The sequence below is a fragment of the Passer domesticus genome, chromosome 22 (assembly GCF_036417665.1).
Source record: "Passer domesticus isolate bPasDom1 chromosome 22, bPasDom1.hap1, whole genome shotgun sequence".
NCBI lineage: Eukaryota > Metazoa > Chordata > Aves > Passeriformes > Passeridae > Passer > Passer domesticus.
Genome location: NC_087495.1, coordinates 876914 through 896411, shown reverse-complemented (window position 1 = coordinate 896411; position 19498 = coordinate 876914). Strand labels below are relative to the sequence as shown.

Genomic DNA, 19498 nt, shown 5'->3' with positions numbered 1-19498 from the left:
TACAGTTTAAGGGACACTATTACAATATTATGTGGTTTCATTACTGCTCCTTGGGGCAGAATTTAGTCTCTTAAACCAATAAAGTGAGTTTTGTTTTTGTCTGTTTTTGAATGCTGGGAATGCTAATGAAGCATTTTCTATTTGTTTGGTTCCCTGATGAGTAATTCTGAAAACATTTTTAAGCACTGTGTTTCTATAGGCTGTTGCAGACACATTCAGTCACTTTTTAAAGCACAGATTCAGTGAAATGTGAGCAGATGGGCAGAGTTTGCATGTTTGTTGTATGGATTGTGGAGCCAGTCTCTGACATGGGTGAAATAACAGTGGGATATTTTTAAATTCAGCAGCATACACAAAAGCTTAAATATTATTCATAATGGTAACTTAGATTCTGTAAAAGTTCAAGTAAAAAAAAAAAGGCAAATTCACACAGAGCTGTTAGAGCTGGGTAAAACACCTGCTAATTGAGTCAGGTCACCTCCCCCTCCCCTCCCTCCCAGTGACTGAGCAGGTTCTGCTCTTCTCAGGATGCTGTTTTGGCACAAACTTACAAAAAGAAGTTTGGGCTCAGGACTGTGACTCTGGCTGCTCCCCATGACTGGACTACCCCTAGAACTCCACCTTTTCCTGTCTGCCATGCACAGCCTCTCCCAAATCCTCTGTACAGATCTTTCAAGGTCCCCTTTTCCCCCTCTGTGTCAGGGAAGGTTCTCCTGCCCACAGCGAGCTCCCCTTCACCTTCCCAGGGTGAGCCAGGCTTTGGTGAGATAAGCTTTGCTGCAGCTCAGGAAATGAATTTGACTCAGTAGTGGCAAAGAACATGATTTACTGTTAATGAGAATGAATTAGAGCCCCCAAAATGTTGGTGAACAGGTGTGAGGGTGACCCACTAGAAAAGACTTCTTGGTGTCTGCGTTTCTGATGGAAAACTAAAACACCTCCAGCTTTCCGTCACACAGATGGAGGTTGTCCAGTGTGGTGTTTCCTCCTGGCCAGTGAGTGACATGGGATATAAATCCTAAATTTTCTTGGAAGCTTTTGAGGATAAACAGTCACTTCTTTTGTTTCAGAGCAAGAAGGACAGCCCCTCACTGGCTCATAGCCCTCACTCAGAAGAACCAGAATTAGACCACTCCAGGATCTTGCAATCAGACATCCCATCCCATGGACTTTGACATATGTCAGGAGTGTCATGGCAGTGATATTGTCCTCAGGAAATCAGCACCAAATGTGCCTGCATTCATCCCTCTGGGCATGACCACACAGGACAGTGGCATTTCCACAGGTTTTATTGCTGATGGTATAGCCCAGACTAAATATTGAACATATGGTGTTGTACAAGGTATGGGATGTGATCTTCTACAAAGTCCAGAGGAAACCAACACAGCAGCAGCTCTGTAAGGCAAGGTTTGCATGGTTCCACGTGCTGATCAGGGAACTGAAACTATCTGAGAAAAGGCAGGGAATTTCTGGGCCTTCAGTGATGGTCTCTTTATTCACAACTGAAGCTTAAGAGCAGCTCACAGAGTGAAAACACTGAGAGAACCAGAGAGAAGGGATCAGAGAGGGTTTTTTTCTCATCCTCTCTGAGACATGTCCACATCCAAGAGTCTGTGTGAACCAGCAGCAGCAGGACATTGCTCTGCAAGAGGGTACACTCATACCAGAACATGCATTTGGAAGGGTCTTTGACAGTGCAAGTTTCTATAAGACCTTGTGCAGTGCCCCTGTCACACTTCCTTCTGGATTTCCATGCTGTGCAGCCTCTGCCATGCCCTGCGGGTTGGATATTCATGTTAAGGTCAGAACTATCCTGCCCTGCCCCTCTGCTTGCTTTTATTTCAGCTCCACCCAGGGCTGAAATCACAATATCCCCTAATTTTGGAGAGGCATTGAGGAGCCAGGATTGTGCAGTTGTGGTGGTCCTGTCTGCCCTTGTGCCTGACATTTTCCTCATCACAGTGAGGTAGTGTTGGCCATTGACAACTTCAAGGTCATCGAGTCCAAATGTTCCTCCAGCACTGCCAGGGCCACCACTAAACATGACCCCAGGTGCCACATTCACACATCTTTTGAACACCTCCAGACATGGTGGCTCTACCACTGCCCCTTCCAATGCCTGAACACTCTTTCTGAGAAAAAAAAATTTCCAAATATCCAACCAACACTTCTCTTGGTACAACTTGAGGGTGCTTCCTCTTGTACTGTCCCTTGTTCCCTGGGAGCAGAGCCTGACCCCCTGGCTGCCCCCTCCTGTCAGAGAGTTCTGACCTTCCTGTCAGAAGGTCTCCCCTGAGCCTCATTTTCTCCAGGCTGAGCCCCTTTCCCAGCTCCCTCAGCTGCTTCTGCTGTCCCAGACCCTTTCCCAGCTCCATTCCCTTCTCTGGACATGCTCCAGCCCCTCAGTGTCTTTCCTGTCAGGAGGAGCCCAGAACTGACCCAGGATTTGTGGAGGGGCCTCACCAGTGCCCAGCACAGTGGGACAATCACTGCCCTGGTCCTGTGGTCACACCATGGCTGGGACAAGCCAGGTGCCATTGTTTTCTTGGCCACCTGGGCTCATGTTCAGCCACTGTCGCCAGCACCTCCAGGGCCTTTTCCTCCTGGGCAGGAGTTCAGTCACTCTGCCCCACACCTGCAGCACTGCCTGGGGTTGGTGTGACACATTTCCCTGTCCTGCCTGCCTTGGCATGGCATGAGCACAGGAAGGGATAATGAAATGCACCAGTGGCTCTGTAGGTGCAGGGGCACTGTCGCCAAGGTGGTGCTCCCCAGGCTGATGCATTTTCCCTCAGATCTTCACTCCCAGCTGCAAAAACCCAGTGGGTATGTTTGCAGCCAGACATCCTGCTCCAAACATACAGAAAGGTTTCCATGATTCCCGAATTTCCACACCATGCTCACACACTCCCTGGATACTGAGAGTGTCACAGAGCTGAGTCCCGCTGGAATATCCCACCTTATGTTCCTGTGCCTCTACACCCAGCAGTGAGCTTCAGCTTCTACACTGCTCCCACATCCTTTGAAGAACCAGCCAAGGAGTTCACACATTGCTCTGCACTTTTAAAAGTTTATGATCCAGGAAAGAAACAGACCCTCACTTCCCAGGGATTCCAAGCAGGGCCTGGTGTCACATTGGTGCCATTGTTTAGCACATAATGATTTTGGCAAACCCAGGTAAGGGATTTTTTTTGTGATAGACAGGCTCTTGAAAAGCCCTGGAAAAATCCTTGGACTGACGAAGAGACATTTTCTGAGAGACCCAGGGAATTCTCAGCCCTTTGATGATAGCAGTTGATCACCACAGTAGTCTTCAAATAGACAATATAAGAGTGGACACTTTAGTGTCTGGCTTTGTTTTTATGGCATCCAAACACATCCCTCCAGCACATTCCCACTTCTTTTTCCTGCAGGTGTGTCCAGGTGCCAGCTGGCCTGTTGTGCACTGCTGGGGGCCAACGACAAGTCATTAAAGTCATCTTAAAAGTGGGAAGGATTTGTTTGGCAAAAGAGTCCTTTGCCTCCATCCTTCCCTTTGGAATTGCATCCACAATGCCACACAGGCAGGAGAGTCTGGTAAGACACAGATCTGGAGCCAGCTCCCAGGAGTGGAGGGAAGAGCGTGGAATGTTTAGCTGTAGAACACGGGCTTGCGCAGGACACGCACCACGTTGTAGGTGTTCAGCCCCGGGGCGTCAAAGCCAGGGGACAAACCCTTGCGGTCGAAGGGGTAGAAGTTAAAGAGCTGCCCGTTCTGTGTCTCCAGTGAGATGGAGGCAGAGCCCAGGTGCAGAACACATGGGAACTCCTTGTCAAAAACTACTTGGAAAACGCGATCTTCCAGGTGGTGGAGCTTGATTGTCCGATACTTTTCAGGGATCAGCTCTTCCACATGAGGCCCAAACTGCTGCATGAGCAGCACCCCACCAATTCCAACTTTGATCTCATAGAAAGTCAGGTTGGAATAGGTGTAGTAGCCAACATAAGGAATTGGGTTTGGAGGAGGAACCAAGCTTTTGTCGGCCTCTCTGAACGCTGTCTCCATGGCAGGGATGAGATACTCGTATGTCTGAGACACAATGTCCCCACCCTGCGGTCTGGGCCCTGCCATCAGCACAATGAAGCTCAGGCGGAGCTTGGGGATGAGAGAGAATGTTGCTGAGTAACCATCAAGGTCCCCATCCTTCCTGATGACATCATATCCCAGCTGCTCGTTAATCTCCCAGGGTGTGCCTGTCTTGTTAGCAAAGTATTCCACGGAGCACTTGAACAGAGGTGTCAGCATCGTCTTCACCGTGTCGGGCTCGAGCAGCCGGCGGTGGTAAGTGCCCAGGAAGACCATGGCCAGCTTGGCCAGGTCGGCAGCCGTGGAGTACATCTGGCCAGAGGGCCGGTACCAGCCCAGGTCGTAGAGCGGGGCTGGCTGCTGGCTGCCATAGAAGCCCACGGCCATCTGGGAGCGGATGGGCGCCGTGATGTCGAAGCCCGTGTCCTCCATGCCCAGGCGGTCCAGGATGTTCTCCGAGATCCAGCGCTGGTACTGCCCGTCAGCTGCGTGGTCAGCCAGCACGTGGGCCATCAGGGAGAAGGCCAGGTTGCTGTAGTGGCATCTGGAAGGAAGAGGAATATATTTGGATCAGCTGTTCATCAGTGGTATGCAAAATCAGTGGCTGGGTCTCTCTTCTTTAGGGAAAAATTCACATTTTATGGAATGGCAGATGAACGGGAGACAGAGAAAAGCTGCATGTTGTTGTCATGATTTGTTGTTGAATCAAGAAACAGAAATGTTTTATGTGAACATCAGCAGAGCTGTTCAACCCTGATGTACAGAGAGCTGGAGATGGAAAAGAAACAACTTCTCTATATTTGCATAACCTGACTTGCTGTTTATAATTGTTCACCATCCATTCTTTTTAAGAGCAGCGTGGAGAGTTCCAGGTGCTCACCTTAAAGGTCTCAAAATCCTGGGTAAACCTCTTTGGGGATTTGCCATGGGATAATCACTTAGATACCTAAGCTACCATAAGATGGTAAAAGCACTTAAAGAGCACTTAAAAGCCCACAAAGCAGCATCCAGCAATGTGGAATCATTAAAGAAACTTGAGTACTCCAGTCTTTAATAACCATCAAATGATTTAAGTCTTCAGAACTGAATGAAGTTTAATGGCATGAAAACATGAAGGGGCATTTTTTAAAAATACATTTTCAAAATTCATTAAATTTTCAAGCCTGTTGGTTTTTTTAATTGTGTGAAGCCACGCATCTCATTGAGACCTATTTAGATCATAAATTTGGTACCACTTCAACCTTTTCCAGCTCATTTAGTTGAATAAAAGCATGGTGAGCATATATATTCTGACCCTAAGAACAATAACATTCTGTATGTAAAAGCTTGCATCTGAAATGGAGCTGAATTTCAACATAGAAAAATATGTTAAAACATCTGTATCAGTGAATGGGAACTTCCTTTGGGAAGAATGATCTGTTAGCTGGGAAGCATAACCAGGGACAAGGAGAGAGAGTGAAAACTGTCAACATATCAATTAATAAGGTGTTTAAAGAACGTGAGGGGATGTCCTTATTTATCTTCTTGGGAATAATAAAGATACCAATGGAGATAAGTTACAATAGTAATAAAAATACCAAAGAAGAAGGTGGTATTAAATTCTAAAATCCTTTAAGGAATATCTGTTGTAGCCTCCTACATGACATGGGACAGAACTAACACAAGGGAGTGGTAGATCCTCAGCCATCCTGCATAAATTATTTCAGGCTGTAATTAATTACCAAATGATTTTGCAGTCTTAGAAAGTTTCTTCCCATTTAGTTTGAATCCTTTCCCTCATCTGTTGTCCATTGGATCCTGTTGAAGCCTGTGAGGAAGTGTCCAAGGCCAGGATGGACAAGGCTTGGAGCAACCTGGGACAGTGGAAAATGTCCCTGCCCATGGCAGAAATGATCTTTAAGGTCCCTTCCAACCCAAATCAGTCTGGGATTCTATGAACCCATGATATTTTTGTGTGTTTGCAACCCAGGTACAGACTTTTAACAGGATACAGGAATTGAAACAAGCATTCATAGACCTTTTTGATAATTTAGAGACACACAGCTCACCACAGGCATGATTTTAACAGAAGCCTGTGATGATTTAAACCATTTAAATTAAAGTCCCTTTCTATTTTTGAAAACCTGCATCATTTAAGTCTGATAAAGTGAACTATAGCAGTTTAATTTGGCTCATCTGGGCTTAAAATACTAAACCAAACCCTGAGACCTCCAACAGTCCCTTTTTCCCAGCCTCTGCCAAGTGTGTGGGGAGTTGGCTGATTCCCTCCCTTTGGGAATGGCTGCCTTTACCCACCAGTCATGCAGGCTGGGGATGGGGCTGAGGGTGGAGAACACATCCAGACCAAAAGCTCCTAAAGGAATGTGTCTGACCTGGTTCCTGGGTCGGCCACCAGGACATCGTCTTTGAGCAGTGCGAGCGCGTCCTGTGTGTTGCCCTTCCAGAGCAGGCTGGTGGATCGCAGCCTCCTGGGCAGACCTGAGCCATGGGGAAGAGAGAAATCATGGAATGATGGCTCTGGTGAAGACAGAACAAAGGCAAGATTCAACAGCAACATGGAAGCAGCAGTGATGGACACGAGAGCTCTGGGAGCACAAGGGCCTGCTCCTGCTGGGCTGCAGGACGTGGCATCAAGTCATGGACTCCTGACTCTGGCTTACATAGGTCCAACCCCAACGTCAACTCTGGGCTGCTGCATCTCAGTGAAAACACCTCAAGGAATGATGGAAATTATCCTGGATCCCCAAATGTGGTTTGGAAGAGAGGAGCAAATGGGGTGTTGGGAAATCCCTGTATTTCCATGTGACTGCATTCCCTTGACTACAAATGTGCATAACAGCTCCCTTTAACAGGATTTCATTCTTTACACTTCACCACAGACAGCCTAAACTTCTCTGGACAAGTCTAGGCTTGGTCTAAAGTATTTTTATCTTCCCCCTCATCTTTAGCAACATTTATTCAGGGTTTCTGAATGTAGAAAAAAACAAGGTTCTTTCCACTTTTAATTATTCAGGGTTTCTAAATGCAAAAATATCAAGTTCTTTTCACTTGTCATTTCTCACTGAACATGGATTCCCTAAAATTTTTTGCTCAGTACTTTTTTAATCACCCCAGCTCCTCTGCACAGGATCTATGACTTGCCTAGGCCAGAACTTGGATCACTTTTGGAATGGAATCCTTGCTGCCATTTGCAACTTGTTTTGATGTGGATGTTTGGGAGGAAATTGGGAAATGTATGGTTTTGACAGAAAAATTACTCACAATCGTGTGCTCAGTGACCGTGTCTTAGTCATGGATTCACTAAGGTTGGAAAAGCCCTCCAGGATCATGGAATCCAACCATTAACCCAGCACTGTCTGTCCACCACTAACCCATGTCCCCAAGTGCTACTTCTCTCATTTTTTTAATGCCTCCCGGAATGGTGACCCCACTAATTTCCTGAGCAATCTTTGCTAATGCTTTACAACCCTTCCTCTGGAAATTTTGTTTCTAATATGTGCTCTAAGCATCCTTTGGTGCAACTTGAGGCCTTTTCCTCTTGTCCTGCACCCTCGCAAGGCTGAATGAGGCCCCATTCTTTTGTAGCAGCAATGCTTGTTTTCCTCAGCTGGCCTGAACTTGGCATTTGAGCTGGAGTGAGAGCACTGTTCTGTCCCTGCTCTGGGGTTATTTGTGCAGCTGCATGGCCAGATAAGAGATGCACTGGCATCTTCCAGTGGACAATGGGCTCCTTCATGGTGTACCTGCCCCAGTGGCAGCAAAGAAAATGTTGGAGCAGTGGGAGATTTCACCAGCTCTGTGACAGCAGAGCAGTGTCTCCTTGAGGTTCATTGGAAATGATAAACCAGAGCATAATATAATCCAGAGTCATTGATTTCTACCTCATGGGCTGCTAATTGAAGTGTCAAGCACGTTGTTAATAATTTACAATCGCATCCCCTCCTGTCATTCGTGTGGACTGGAAAATCACAGTCTTAACAAGCTGGAGCTTCCCTCCAGCAATGGGCCCATCGGGTGCTGAGGAGAAAAACCTTTGGAGTTACTTCTGTAATATGCAATGGAGAGACCAGATAATGAGGATCTATTACAGATCAGTTTCCACTGGAAGAATTTAGATGAAACCCACTTTACAATGTGTCATGCAGTGGCTTTGATCCCAGTGCTAAGCAGAACTTATTCCTTTTCGGGTTTGACACACGGCAAACGGAAAGTGGAACTGGAACATTCCTTTGATTTGCAGTTGGGATTTTGAAACTGTACATCTCCTTCTGCTGAATTGTCAGGGTCCAAGGGTTGGTGTGTCCTCTAGGGGTGCTCTGGGAAATTTGGGCCACATTCTAAAATCCAAAAATACATAGCAGCATAAAAGGAGCTGAGCAGGGGCACAAATCTAACACAGTGATGGAAGCAATGGAAGGGCTGCACAGTACAAGCAATTATGCCATGACCAGGTATTCTTTTGACTAATGCTCCTTACAACATTTCTGGGGTACACGTCACACCTCCCTGGGTGACAGGAGCAGTCAGAGCAACCTCAGGTGCTCATGAGAGTCAGAGGGGACCAGGCAGAATTGGTGCCCCTGCACACCACACCAGGCTGGATGGAGCCACACCTTGTCTGCAGGGAGAGGGGCTGGGCAGGGATGTGGCCACTTTGGGTTGTTTATCTGCTTCTTTCCAGGTTTCAGTATCATTCCATTTTGGGGAGCCCTCATTTTCATATTGGCTTTCTTCAGATGGTGCTGTACCCCATCCTGAGGTCCTGCAAGTTGCAGACATGCTATTTTGATTTTAGGTCCTAATTTAGGGCATTTATTCCAATCTTGAAAAATGCAAGTGTTACAGAGATTGACCAAAATACCACATGTGATATCAGCACAGTCTCTTTGGCCATTACATTTTGTAATCACTCAGTCAAGTATTAGCAGCTTTGTTTCAGAGAAAGGGTAAAGTTCTTAGTCTTGTGTGCTCCTTCTCCCTTGATATATGAGTTCCCCAATTCTGAAGGTAGCAGCAGATTAACACTTCTCTGACAGCAAATGCCAAGCTATTAATAGCTCAGGAATCCTGGATCAGGAACCACACACTGACAGCTAAATTTAGCTCAGCAATCAAGGTCTTTCTATTCAAAGCAAAGAGATTTGACCCTCAACTCTACATCTCAGAAAAATGAGAGTGCTCGGGGCTGGAGTGCAAAATACTGTTGTGCAATTGGAACCTGATTTCAGGTCATGGTAGTGAGTGAGCAGAAAGGAATCTGTGTTCACATCTGAGAGGAATCTGTGTTCACCTTGCAGGGGAAAAACTCCCTCATCTCAGCCCCTTCCTGGCAGGTATCCTGGACAAGAGTTCCCTTGGAGCACTCCATAAAGCTGCTGACGCCCTACTTGCAAGAGCCCTGCCTGGGAAATGCACAGTGCAGGGTCCAGACTGGGAAACAGCCTCCCAGCAGCTTTTTTTTTATTCCTGGAATATGGTCTGCTCCCTCTGAGGTGTCTGTCCAGGGCAGAGGGGCCCAGGGACACTGAGGGAGCTGTCTCACCTGAGAGCTGGCTGGCCATTCTGCGTAGGGTGACCAGGGATGGCTTCAGGGGCATCGAGCCTTTTTCCAGAAACACCAGGCCATCCGCTGTGTATCTTTGCTCTGAGTCCTTGAACCTGCCCAGAGGGTTCTTAATAACAAAGTTCTGTACATAACGCTCCAGTGGGTCATCAAGGGATGTGACTTTTCCTTCCTCCCACATCTTGTACAACATAATGGTGGGGAAGATCTTGGAGACACTGGCGATTCTGTTAGGGAAGAAACATTTGGAGAAATTTAGCATTAAGAAGCCCATGAATCAAGAAGAAAGAGGAGATCACCATGATTTTACATGTGTCACCTTTGCTCATTCCAGAGGGAATGGCTAAACACAGGTAGGAAGTTTGAATTAATATCCTTAAATCTGAATCTTCATAGACTACAACACAACTTCTGAATGTCTCTAGCAGTGCAGTGGGCTGCTGATATCTTTCTATTCACTTGGCATTCATAAAATTACATAAATTGTAAATTACTGGTGAGTAAATACACTCTCACATAGTTTATTGGAATTTTAGGGTTAAAATCACAGAATCGTTTAGGTGGGAAAAGACCTTTCAGATCATTGAATTGGACCATTTACCCAGCACTACCAGACTGTCCCTAAATACAAGATTCTCACAATTTTTGTGCCTGTCCAGGCTGTCTCTGTGGCGCAATCGGTCAGCGCGTTCGGCTGTTAACCGAAAGGTTGGTGGTTCGAGCCCACCCAGGGACGTGGCCCTGACTCCTGCCCTGTGGCAGGGGGTTGGAATCAGACCTTGAATGTCCCTTCCAACCCAAATTATTCAATGGTTCTGGAAGAAAAATAGCACAAGGTTATTTTACCATTAGACAGATGGGGAAGAAGCAGATAATCACAGCTGCTGAAATTGTCCAAAATTGTTAATTCTGAGGACAAGATTTTACAGTCAGAGTGCAGACCATGTTTCTTAGATAACACAGTTATAATTCACTGAAATTGATCTTTAGAGGAAGGAAGCATTTCCTTTGTCTTGGTTTTTGGTTTTTAGCACACATTAAGAGCTTTATTCTGTCTTAACCTAAAAAAATAATAGCCAATATGAATTTGACTTCACTGGAAAAATAAATAAACTTATGGGTCTGCTTTATATGTTCTGCAGATATACATCCCAAACATCCATTTTCCCTTAACTGACATTTATTATTATTTTTTAAATCCTGTGGCACTGTCTCCTCTCTGCTCTCCAAATCTGTGCCAACTCTTGGTCTTCAGGTTTGTGTCCTTGACATGAAACCTCTCCCGTGTAAGGAACAGTATGTTTTCAGGTTCTTTAGGGTCATTGCTATTCCAATTTAAAATGTTGTCAGAATTAAATGAAAAAATACATAAATAAATCCAAAGTAACTCAGCAAGCCACCAGCATGTAACAATCTGGGGATTCGCTTTGTCTCATAAAGTTCCAGCATAAGCCAGCAGAGTTTCCTGCACAGACCTGCAGTTCGTGACGGCGTCCTTATTGCAGGTACCAGCTCCCCATAGGTGTGTTGCCCTTTCCTGGCAGTCCCAGCTGTGCCAGGTGTCTCACCTGTAGATGGTGTACTCGTTGGGTACCCCTGAGGCAGGGTCAGAGGCGTTCTTCTTCCCGAAGTTGCCCGTCCAGAGCACGGTGTCGTTGTAGATGGCGATGGCCGACATGGCCGGGAGGCCGGAGCTGTGCATCTTCTGACGCAGCATCTGATCCACCTGGGGAGGAAGGGAAACCATGAACTCCCAAAAGAAGGGTCTTACAATGCATCCAGTCTGTACCAAGCAATAGAAGGCTCAGATCATCCATCCTCATTACTCCCAAGCACTCAAGAGTGATCCTATGAACGGTGTTTTGGGGAAAAAGTATCTTACCTGTTTATCTGTTTCTTCTAAAATTGCTTCTGTTGAATTATCCTGTGTCCTTTTTCAGTCTACATACCCACTGTGTAGATGAATGTGGTGCTTATGCTTGAAATATTTATGATTAAAACCAAATATGAACATGTAATAATTGCAATTTCTTGCTTTTTAATTTGTATTCTGCACATCTGTTCTTGGCACTGGTATTTCAGGGTCAAAGACACATGAGAAAAAGAGTTTTCAGATGTCCCATGACACTTCCCATCCCATGAAAAACTCTGGAGCTTGGGCTCTGTGTTGGTGTGATTATTTTTTCTCTTTCCTTCACGAATGGGATGGGACTGCTGGGATATGTTCCTTGAGCTTTCTTTGCAGCATCAGCCTCATTACGTGGTTGAGACAATAGGAAGATGGCAAAGCTCACATACAGCCAGCAACAACCAAAGATTTCTTTGTTATAGAACATTTAAAAAACTTTCTAGCCAATAGCATATGGCTAAATCTTACAGACAATTGTTTTAACCAATTACTAAAAGTACACTTACTTCACACAATGCTTGCTTGTCTTCTTTCTATTAACAATACACAGTACTCCATCACTAAGCTTAAAACCTTCTACTCTCTTGCTAAACATATTTTCCAACATTCTTAAGGTCTATCTTAACCAAACATAAGATTCAAGCTATTGTTTAATGTCCTTACTTGCTATACAATTTTAACTTTTTCTACTTTCAGACTTTACAACTACAACTTAACTCTAAGTTTTCTGTTCTTTCTATTTCTAAAGTCTACTTTTCCCAGTTTTCTAGAAATCTTTTTTCCTTTACTATTTCCCACAGGCTTCTGTTTAAACCACAACCTGAGAAACAGCTCTGAGCAGCTGAAGGGCTGTGATTGCTCCCGGCTCCCTGTTGTGCCAGGGCCGTGCAGAACTCTTCACTGAGCTGTACAGAACTCCTCATCAGCTCTGCACCCACCTCCTGCAGAATTCCTCAATCTTGCCCTTTTGGGACTTTTTCAAAGCAATGCCATCATCTTGCACATATCATTTGCATTTTCAGGCACAGGCTTTGTTTTGCACACCTTGGTTAAGACATAAGAAATGCACTTCCAGACCCATCATTTGAGGCAAGAAAATCCAAACTGAGTCATGTCCTTGGGATCTCTTCACTGAATGGCCAGGGGAGGTGCACTGAGAGCAACAAGTGGAAACATCCAGCTTGTGTCCAGTTCTTCTGTCAGGATCCTTTGCCCTCCCTCCCCATGGACCAGTGGCCTACCTGGTACATCTGTAGATGTGTACATCTGGTACCCCAGAACCTCCTGAGAAGGGGCTGGTCTCATGGAGACCATGAAAAGGGACTTTGGACAAGGGTTGGAGTGCCAGGATGAGGGGGACTGGCTTCCCACTGCCAGAGAGCAGGGTTAGATGGGAAGGAATTCTTCCCCATGAGGGTGGGCAGGCCCTGGCACAGGGTGCCCAGAGCAGCTGTGGCTGCCCCTGGATCTCTGTCAGTGTCCAAGGCCAGGCTGGATGGGGTTTGGAGCAGCCTGGGACAGTAGAAGCTGTCCCTGCCCATGGCAGGGGTGGCTGGGTGAGCTTTGAGGTCTCTTCTAACCCATGTCAGTCTAAGATTCATGTCAACAATCATGGTCCTCCTTTCCTCAGAGTCTGACCTTTAGACCTGTCTGATCTGCAGACAGGCAGAGACTTCATAAAAGTGGATGTGAAGTGATGGGAATTGAAATTCCATGTGGATAAAGCCATGTATGTGCAGGGAAACTGCCCAAACCTGGTCCTGAGCTCTCCACAGCAGGACCTCAGGGCTGTGGTGGATGTTCCTATGGAAACATTTGCTCAGTGCCTTAAGGCAGACAAAAAGGCAAATAAATAGGAGGGACTATTAGAGAACTAACATAAAATACAACAGAAAACATAATTTTTTCACTGTATAAATCCCCGATTCACTTGCATGTTGAATATGGTTTGTTTACAGTGCTGATTGCCCTCTACTTGTGAGAAGGAGACAAATGAGAGAGCACGTGATAGGGGCTAAAAATAGGGAATGTCCTGTCAGAGTATGATTATTCTTATGGTCCAGACAGTCAGAGCAATGCTGCAGTATTTCCTCAGAGCTCATGGAGCCTGCCTGAAGTTCAGGCAGTGCTAAAATGTCAGATCCATCTCATACTGAGAATATCATGACAGTGTATCACACCTTCTTCCAGACAGAAAGATACTTTCATCTCCTTCCCCTTCCCTTTCCCTTTCTCCTTCCCCTTTCTTCTTCCTTTCCTCTCCACTCCCTTCCCTGGAGTTATATACAAGCATATTTTTAATTTTTAAGCAGGGGTGTGGGGAAAGCCAGCAAAGAAAGAAAATTTGGCCCTGGCTGATGAATTTGAACTAGAGAGCACCTGAGCCAGGTACTCTCCAGGACCTCAGGGCTGCCTAACAGTACACCAGATGCAAAGAGCCATTATTTTTTTGCTGGTGGAATCTCACCATACCTTCTGATGGACAAGTGATGATGTTTGACCATCCCAGCTCACCCTCTGGGCATGAGAACTGCTCACTGAAGGAGTTCACACATCCATTTCTAGGTTTGTGTGTTCTCCCCCTCCTCAATTCCCCACCTCCTTCCCCAGGATGTTCAGTGGCAAAATCCACCATCTCCCCTGTACCCCTGGAGAAGAGCAGCCAAGACTGGCGTGTCCCTCTGCTCCCTCCTCCCCACAGACCTTCTCCAGTGCTTCCTTCAGGATGGGGAGGGGGTGGTCCAGTGGGACTGGCTCAGGATAGCGGGGACACATCTGCACAGCTTCTGACCTCACCTCCATCACAGATGGATCTGCAAAACAGTTTAGGGTGGCACAGGTGACCTCAACAGACACATGGGCAAGCTTGAACCTCACCCAGCAGCCACCATGAGCTTTCTTGCTTGCGTTGGCCTATGGGATACTTCTGCATGGGGAAGGGACAATGCTGAATTATTTCTGTCTGATGTAAAACAGGGCTGGCAGGGGCACTGTGCCCTGTTATTGCTTATTCCAACATGGGATGGCACAGGATGCACTTCAACAAACTGCAACCTGGAAGAGTAAAGAACTGGGGCTGCAGAAGACTCTGGGGTACCTGGCAGTGGGTTTAGCCCCCTGGAAGGGCCTGCCCATGTCTAAAGAAAAGTCCGAGCTGGGGTTCAGGACAGCAGTGGCAAAGAGTCATCCCTGTATCATAACCTCAGAAATGGGACCAGGAGTGACCTGTGAGGGCCATCTGAAATCCAGCAGTAACATCACTGGGTAGGCCCCACACCCACTCCATTAGTTGTCTCCTGCATCAGCTGCATCCTCCACATCCCACAGACAGCTTACATTTTTGTGGCCAGCAAAGATCTTTAAACTTTGAGAGAGATGGTAACTCCCTTACTTGGAGGCACTATTTTCCTAGCTGATCCCAAGGTGTTCATAAATACCCTGCTCTGTCAGCTGGGGACAAAATGCCATCTTCTTGCTTACCAGGTGAATGTGAAGCATCAGAAATAGGGATGAGGAGAGAAATGGCAGTAGGAAATCTTGGACATGGACAGGGATGGACACACACAGCCTACAGGCAGTCTGGTACTCTGAGATAAAAATGTGTGGTTTGAAATCTTTTCACCCCTTGGTCTCTGAAATACTTCTATCACCTTCATAATGGATTCTATGCCACCTTTCAGCTACTTAAAACTCTGATCCATTGACACTGTGTATATTTAATCCGCGTGTGTGCACTGCCTTGAGTGGATTGTTGGAGTTTCCTATAATCAACAGAGGAGGCCAGGGAGATGCTCCATGGGCTGGAGTCCCTCTGGAGCCAGGCTGGGAGAGCTGGAGTGTTCTCCTGAAGAGAGAAGGCTCCAGGGAGACTTTAGAGTCCCTCCCAGGCCCTAAAGGGGCTCCAGGAGAGCAGGAGAAGGATCTGGGACAAGGGATGGAGTGACAGGACAAGGGGGGATGGCTTCCCACTGCCAGAGGGCAGGGATGGATGGGATATTGGGAAGGAATTCCTGGCTGTGAGGGGGAATGCTGAGGCCCTGGCATAGGGTACCCAGAGCACCTGTGGCTGCCCCATCCCTGGATGTGTCCAAGGCCAGGCTGGACAGGGCTTGGAGCAAGCTGGGATAGTGGAAGGTGTCCCTGCCCATGGCAGAGGTGGAACAGAATGGGCTTTAAGGCCCATCCAATACAAACAATTCTATGATTGTTTGATTCCATGAATTCTAGTGTGAACCAGGGGGTTTAAGCCAGAACAAAGACTTGGGGAACAGGAAAGAGAGCAAACCCTGAAGCAGATGGTAAGGTATAAAAAAACCTGTTTCTACACTGGAGTAACTAACTGTAGTAACAACAGGAAAAATAAAAGATAAAAAATGTAAAATAAAATGCCTCCTTAGCAGTTATCCAAATCTAGGCCAGGAGTGATGGAGCTTCTTTGGACACCAGCAGAGTGACATGGTACCTCCATCAACCCAGCCTTCACCTCCTCTGTGGCTTTTCTCAATTGCACTCTGGGGAAATCTGTGTTTGGGGAAGTGCTCTTTAGGAAGGAAGCTTTTATTAGTCTCCAAATCTCTGTGCCCACACCATGACCAAGGTTAAACCCCCTACTCACTGGGCTCCACCTTGGGGAGGCTGTACTGCCACAGGAAGCAGCCAGTCATGGCCATTGACAGCAGGAGGAGGAAGACAACCAAGACATGGATCCACTTCACCTCCATGGCAGTGAGCTTGAGGAAGCTCCGGCTGCAGGGTGCCTGCTGGGAATGGAAAAGGAACGGGCTAGGAGAGAGAGAAAACACCTGGTGTGTCAGCTGGGAGAGAGGCCCCTGTGCAGGAGAACAAGGCTGCTGCAGGGACAGGACTCACCTGGTCTGGTGGAAGTGTCCCTGCCCATGGCAGGGGGTGGAATGACATGAGCTTTAAGGTCTCTTCATCCCAAACTATTCTGGGATCATTTCAGTACCATTGCTGCACCAGGGCAGGGCAGACCAGCCCAGGTTGGGGTAACTGGAACTAGAAATTACTTCCTGGCTTTCAGGAGCTCTGTGGGCCATTAACTCTCCTCCCCTTGCTGGTTCTTGTGGAACACCAACCACTCATTTTGCCTTCTCCCCTCCCTGCAGGTGAAGCTCATCATCCCAGCCTGGCAGGAGTCTCAGTTACAGCTCTCACTTCCTCCCTTCTCAATCACCATGACTTATTCCTGGATATCTTTCCAGCCCCTTTTTCCAGAGTCCAGCATCTGTTCATGGCAGCCACCAGCCAGACCATCTGAGCAGATCCAGCTTTTCTAGATGAATGATGGAATTTTTCACTCCGTGCTGCCCTTACCCTTCTCTGTTGTGCCTGTAAATCCCATTCTATCACGTACCATCTGCAGGCTTGGCATTTACAGATGCCATGTTTTGGAAAACTGCCTGATATTTGAGTGTGTGCAGCTCTCACAACACTGGAGACCATCCAGGTTGGTGAGAGAACCAGATCAATGTTGAAGAAAAACAAGGAACAGATGACAAATGAGGAGGTGCCTGAGCCTGAGCTGTGCTCCTTCACTGCCTGCAGGAGGTCAGGAGGGTGCTTTTGAAAGTTTGGCAATTAATGTTATAAAACATATGGCCTGCCATTTGCATCCAATATGCTCTACATTCCTATGCTGTTTCAGGTTGTCTGGACTCACTTGTAGGATAGACAGATTGAAATATTCCCTTTAGATTTCCACACAGCCTTTTTTTCCCCCTGTTTTTGAGATACAGGGTAGCTCATGCAAAAGCTTCTGCAAACCAACTGAGCCTTGTCACTCACAGCCAGGGAATGTGCAGAGCTTCTCCCAGACTCGCACATGATTCTGTGGATCCAGCTGGGTTTTCCAGCCTTCACTGCAACTCTGAGATGCAGTTCCACTTTCTGCATAATAACAGAAATATATAATAATTTTTCCTGAAAACCGTTAGCCTGGTCAGACATTCTATAGGAATTTCTGAAAGCAGCTTATGTCAGGTTCTTCCATAACATAATTTAAATTCAAGGATGACATAAGACTGTGCAGATGTCTTCAGACCCACTCACCCCTGAGCCTGCCTGAGCGCTCCAGGCCCCTATTCCAGCCTGTGACTTGTTTCTAAATAGGGGAATTCCATCCTCACACCAATCCCCTTTTTGTTTGGATATATCACCCTCCTTCAGGGCCTTAGCAGGCAGGAGATTCCATCACCCAAGGAAAAGCCCGTGCTGAGATCTCTTTAATCCCCTCACACTGTGGCTCAGCGAGTGTTCAAGGATGTTTTCCTGCAGCAAGGAGTGGGACAGGGCCCTCTGCCCTGGAGTGCTCATGGGTGACTTTCTTGCATTTAGTCCCATCTTAATAACATTGACTCCTCCACCAATTTTCAGCTCCTCTGACCATTCTTCTGCCTCTTTCCTTGCTTCACTGAGAAGCCCTGCTTCCTGAGTGCCAAAGAACAAGGTGAGAAGACTATTTTGTGGTATATCCCTCATCTCATGGACTCCAGACTCCCTGGGCAACTAATTGAGGACACAAAGATACCGACTTTGAGCTCATCTTTTAGTCCAAACTCTCCTTTACTTCGTGTGGATCATGAGCGCTCTGAAAGGCTTTTTTTCCTTCTCTGCCCTGTGATCTGGTGGGAATGCAAAAAAACCCTGGCAATACCATGGACCAGAGATATGAATCTCTCCCTTATTGATGGGACACTAGATACATGTGAGAAATACTCCTCCACCCAAGGAGATGCTCTACCCTCCAAACTACTTTTCAGGGAAAATACCACTTTTTCCCTGCACCTGGGAGACTGTCAGGCAAGCAGATGGATAGATGCCTACAAACCCTCATCACAATTCCCACTCCAGGACCTGTCTGGTCTCACCTTCCTCTGGTTTCCCTCTGACTACGTGTCTCTGTGACTGCCACTGCTCGCAGCACAGACACAGCAAGGCGGGGGAGGGGGACACTGAGCTCTTAAACACATGCAAATGAATGCAAACACTTGCAGGAATGCGTGCACACGGCTTCCCAAGGGGACAGCCTAGCAGTAGGATACATTTTTTCCCCCTGAGCTTTGAAAAATTAGCATGGGGAGAAAAACTGGGGATTCCCAATGGACCACCCAGGTCACTGTCCTGCCCCACCAGGGTTGCTCAGTCAAGGCACAGCTCAGCAGGGATTAGGGAGAGCCAGAAAGACCCCCAGCCCCTCACGTACCACCTCCAGGAGCTGCCTCAGTCCCAAAGGCTGTTGTCCTTCGTCCAGGCGTGTGGGCACTTCAACAGCCCCATCCTGGGCAGCCTCAGCCCCGGGCAGGGGGGAGCAGGAGCCCTGGGCATCTCCCAAAGGCAGCTCTGTGTCACGGGCAGCTGCTGCTCTGGCACTGGCTGGAGCAGCTGCCTTTCTCTCCCCACGAGTCCTGCTCCAGGTTTATCTTCCCAGGACTCCTGCTCTGGGTTTCCCCATCCATTTGGCCCATCCAGGCCCTCCTGAGAGTGCTGCTGATCTCCCCTGGGAAAGGAGCTTAAGTGACAGAGACAGCATGGCATTTGCACAGGAAAGTGCCCGAGAGATTGGATGTTAATTCTTCCTAATGCTTCTGTGCCATGTGTGTGAATCACAGCTGAAACCAGGAGGGCTTCACCATCTATTTATAGCAGCTTCATCTCCTCCTGACATCTGAACAGGAGGCGATTAAGCAGGAGAGGGCCAGTCCCCGAGTGCTTCCAGCCAGCCTGGGAGCAGCTCAAGGGGAGGGCACATGGAGAGCTAAGCTGGGAGCTCAGGCACTCTCTGGGCTTAATGCTGACCAGCCTCCTGGAGTTCTCCCACAGTGACATACAAGGGAGTCATTCCCAGCTCCAGGCTCACAGGACGGAGATGGAGCTGGGATTTCTTCCACCTTCTCTGCCAGGCACTCTGGAGGATAGTGGGAGGTGCACGAGGGCATCCTTA

At 47.3% G+C, this 19498-nt stretch overlaps 1 protein-coding gene and 1 non-coding gene across 2 annotated transcripts; one reads left to right on the top strand and one right to left on the bottom strand.

Annotated features, from left to right (window-relative positions):
* Positions 1-1476: 1476 nt before the first annotated feature.
* LACTBL1 (lactamase beta like 1) lies at positions 1477-16930 on the bottom strand. Its single transcript, XM_064397495.1, has 8 exons — positions 16913-16930; positions 16154-16367; positions 14242-14351; positions 11198-11355; positions 9609-9856; positions 6439-6544; positions 2960-4610; positions 1477-1776 (listed from the first exon to the last, which is right to left on the bottom strand). The coding sequence occupies exons 1-7, from the start codon at positions 16928-16930 to the stop codon at positions 3632-3634; spliced, it is 1833 nt and encodes a 610-aa protein (XP_064253565.1). The 3' UTR covers positions 1477-1776; positions 2960-3631.
* Positions 10292-10365, top strand: TRNAN-GUU (transfer RNA asparagine (anticodon GUU)). Its single transcript has one exon. It is a non-coding gene; the product is annotated as a tRNA-Asn (tRNA).
* Positions 16931-19498: the final 2568 nt, after the last annotated feature.

Excerpts from the sequence above, each read along its gene's own strand:
- LACTBL1 (XM_064397495.1), bottom strand. Across the intron at positions 9,857-11,197 it reads AACGAGTACACCATCTACAG|AATCGCCAGTGTCTCCAAGA; the intron begins GTGAGACACCTG and ends CTTCCCTAACAG. Across the intron at positions 4,611-6,438 it reads GTGGCCGACCCAGGAACCAG|ATGCCACTACAGCAACCTGG; the intron begins GTCAGACACATT and ends TCTTCCTTCCAG.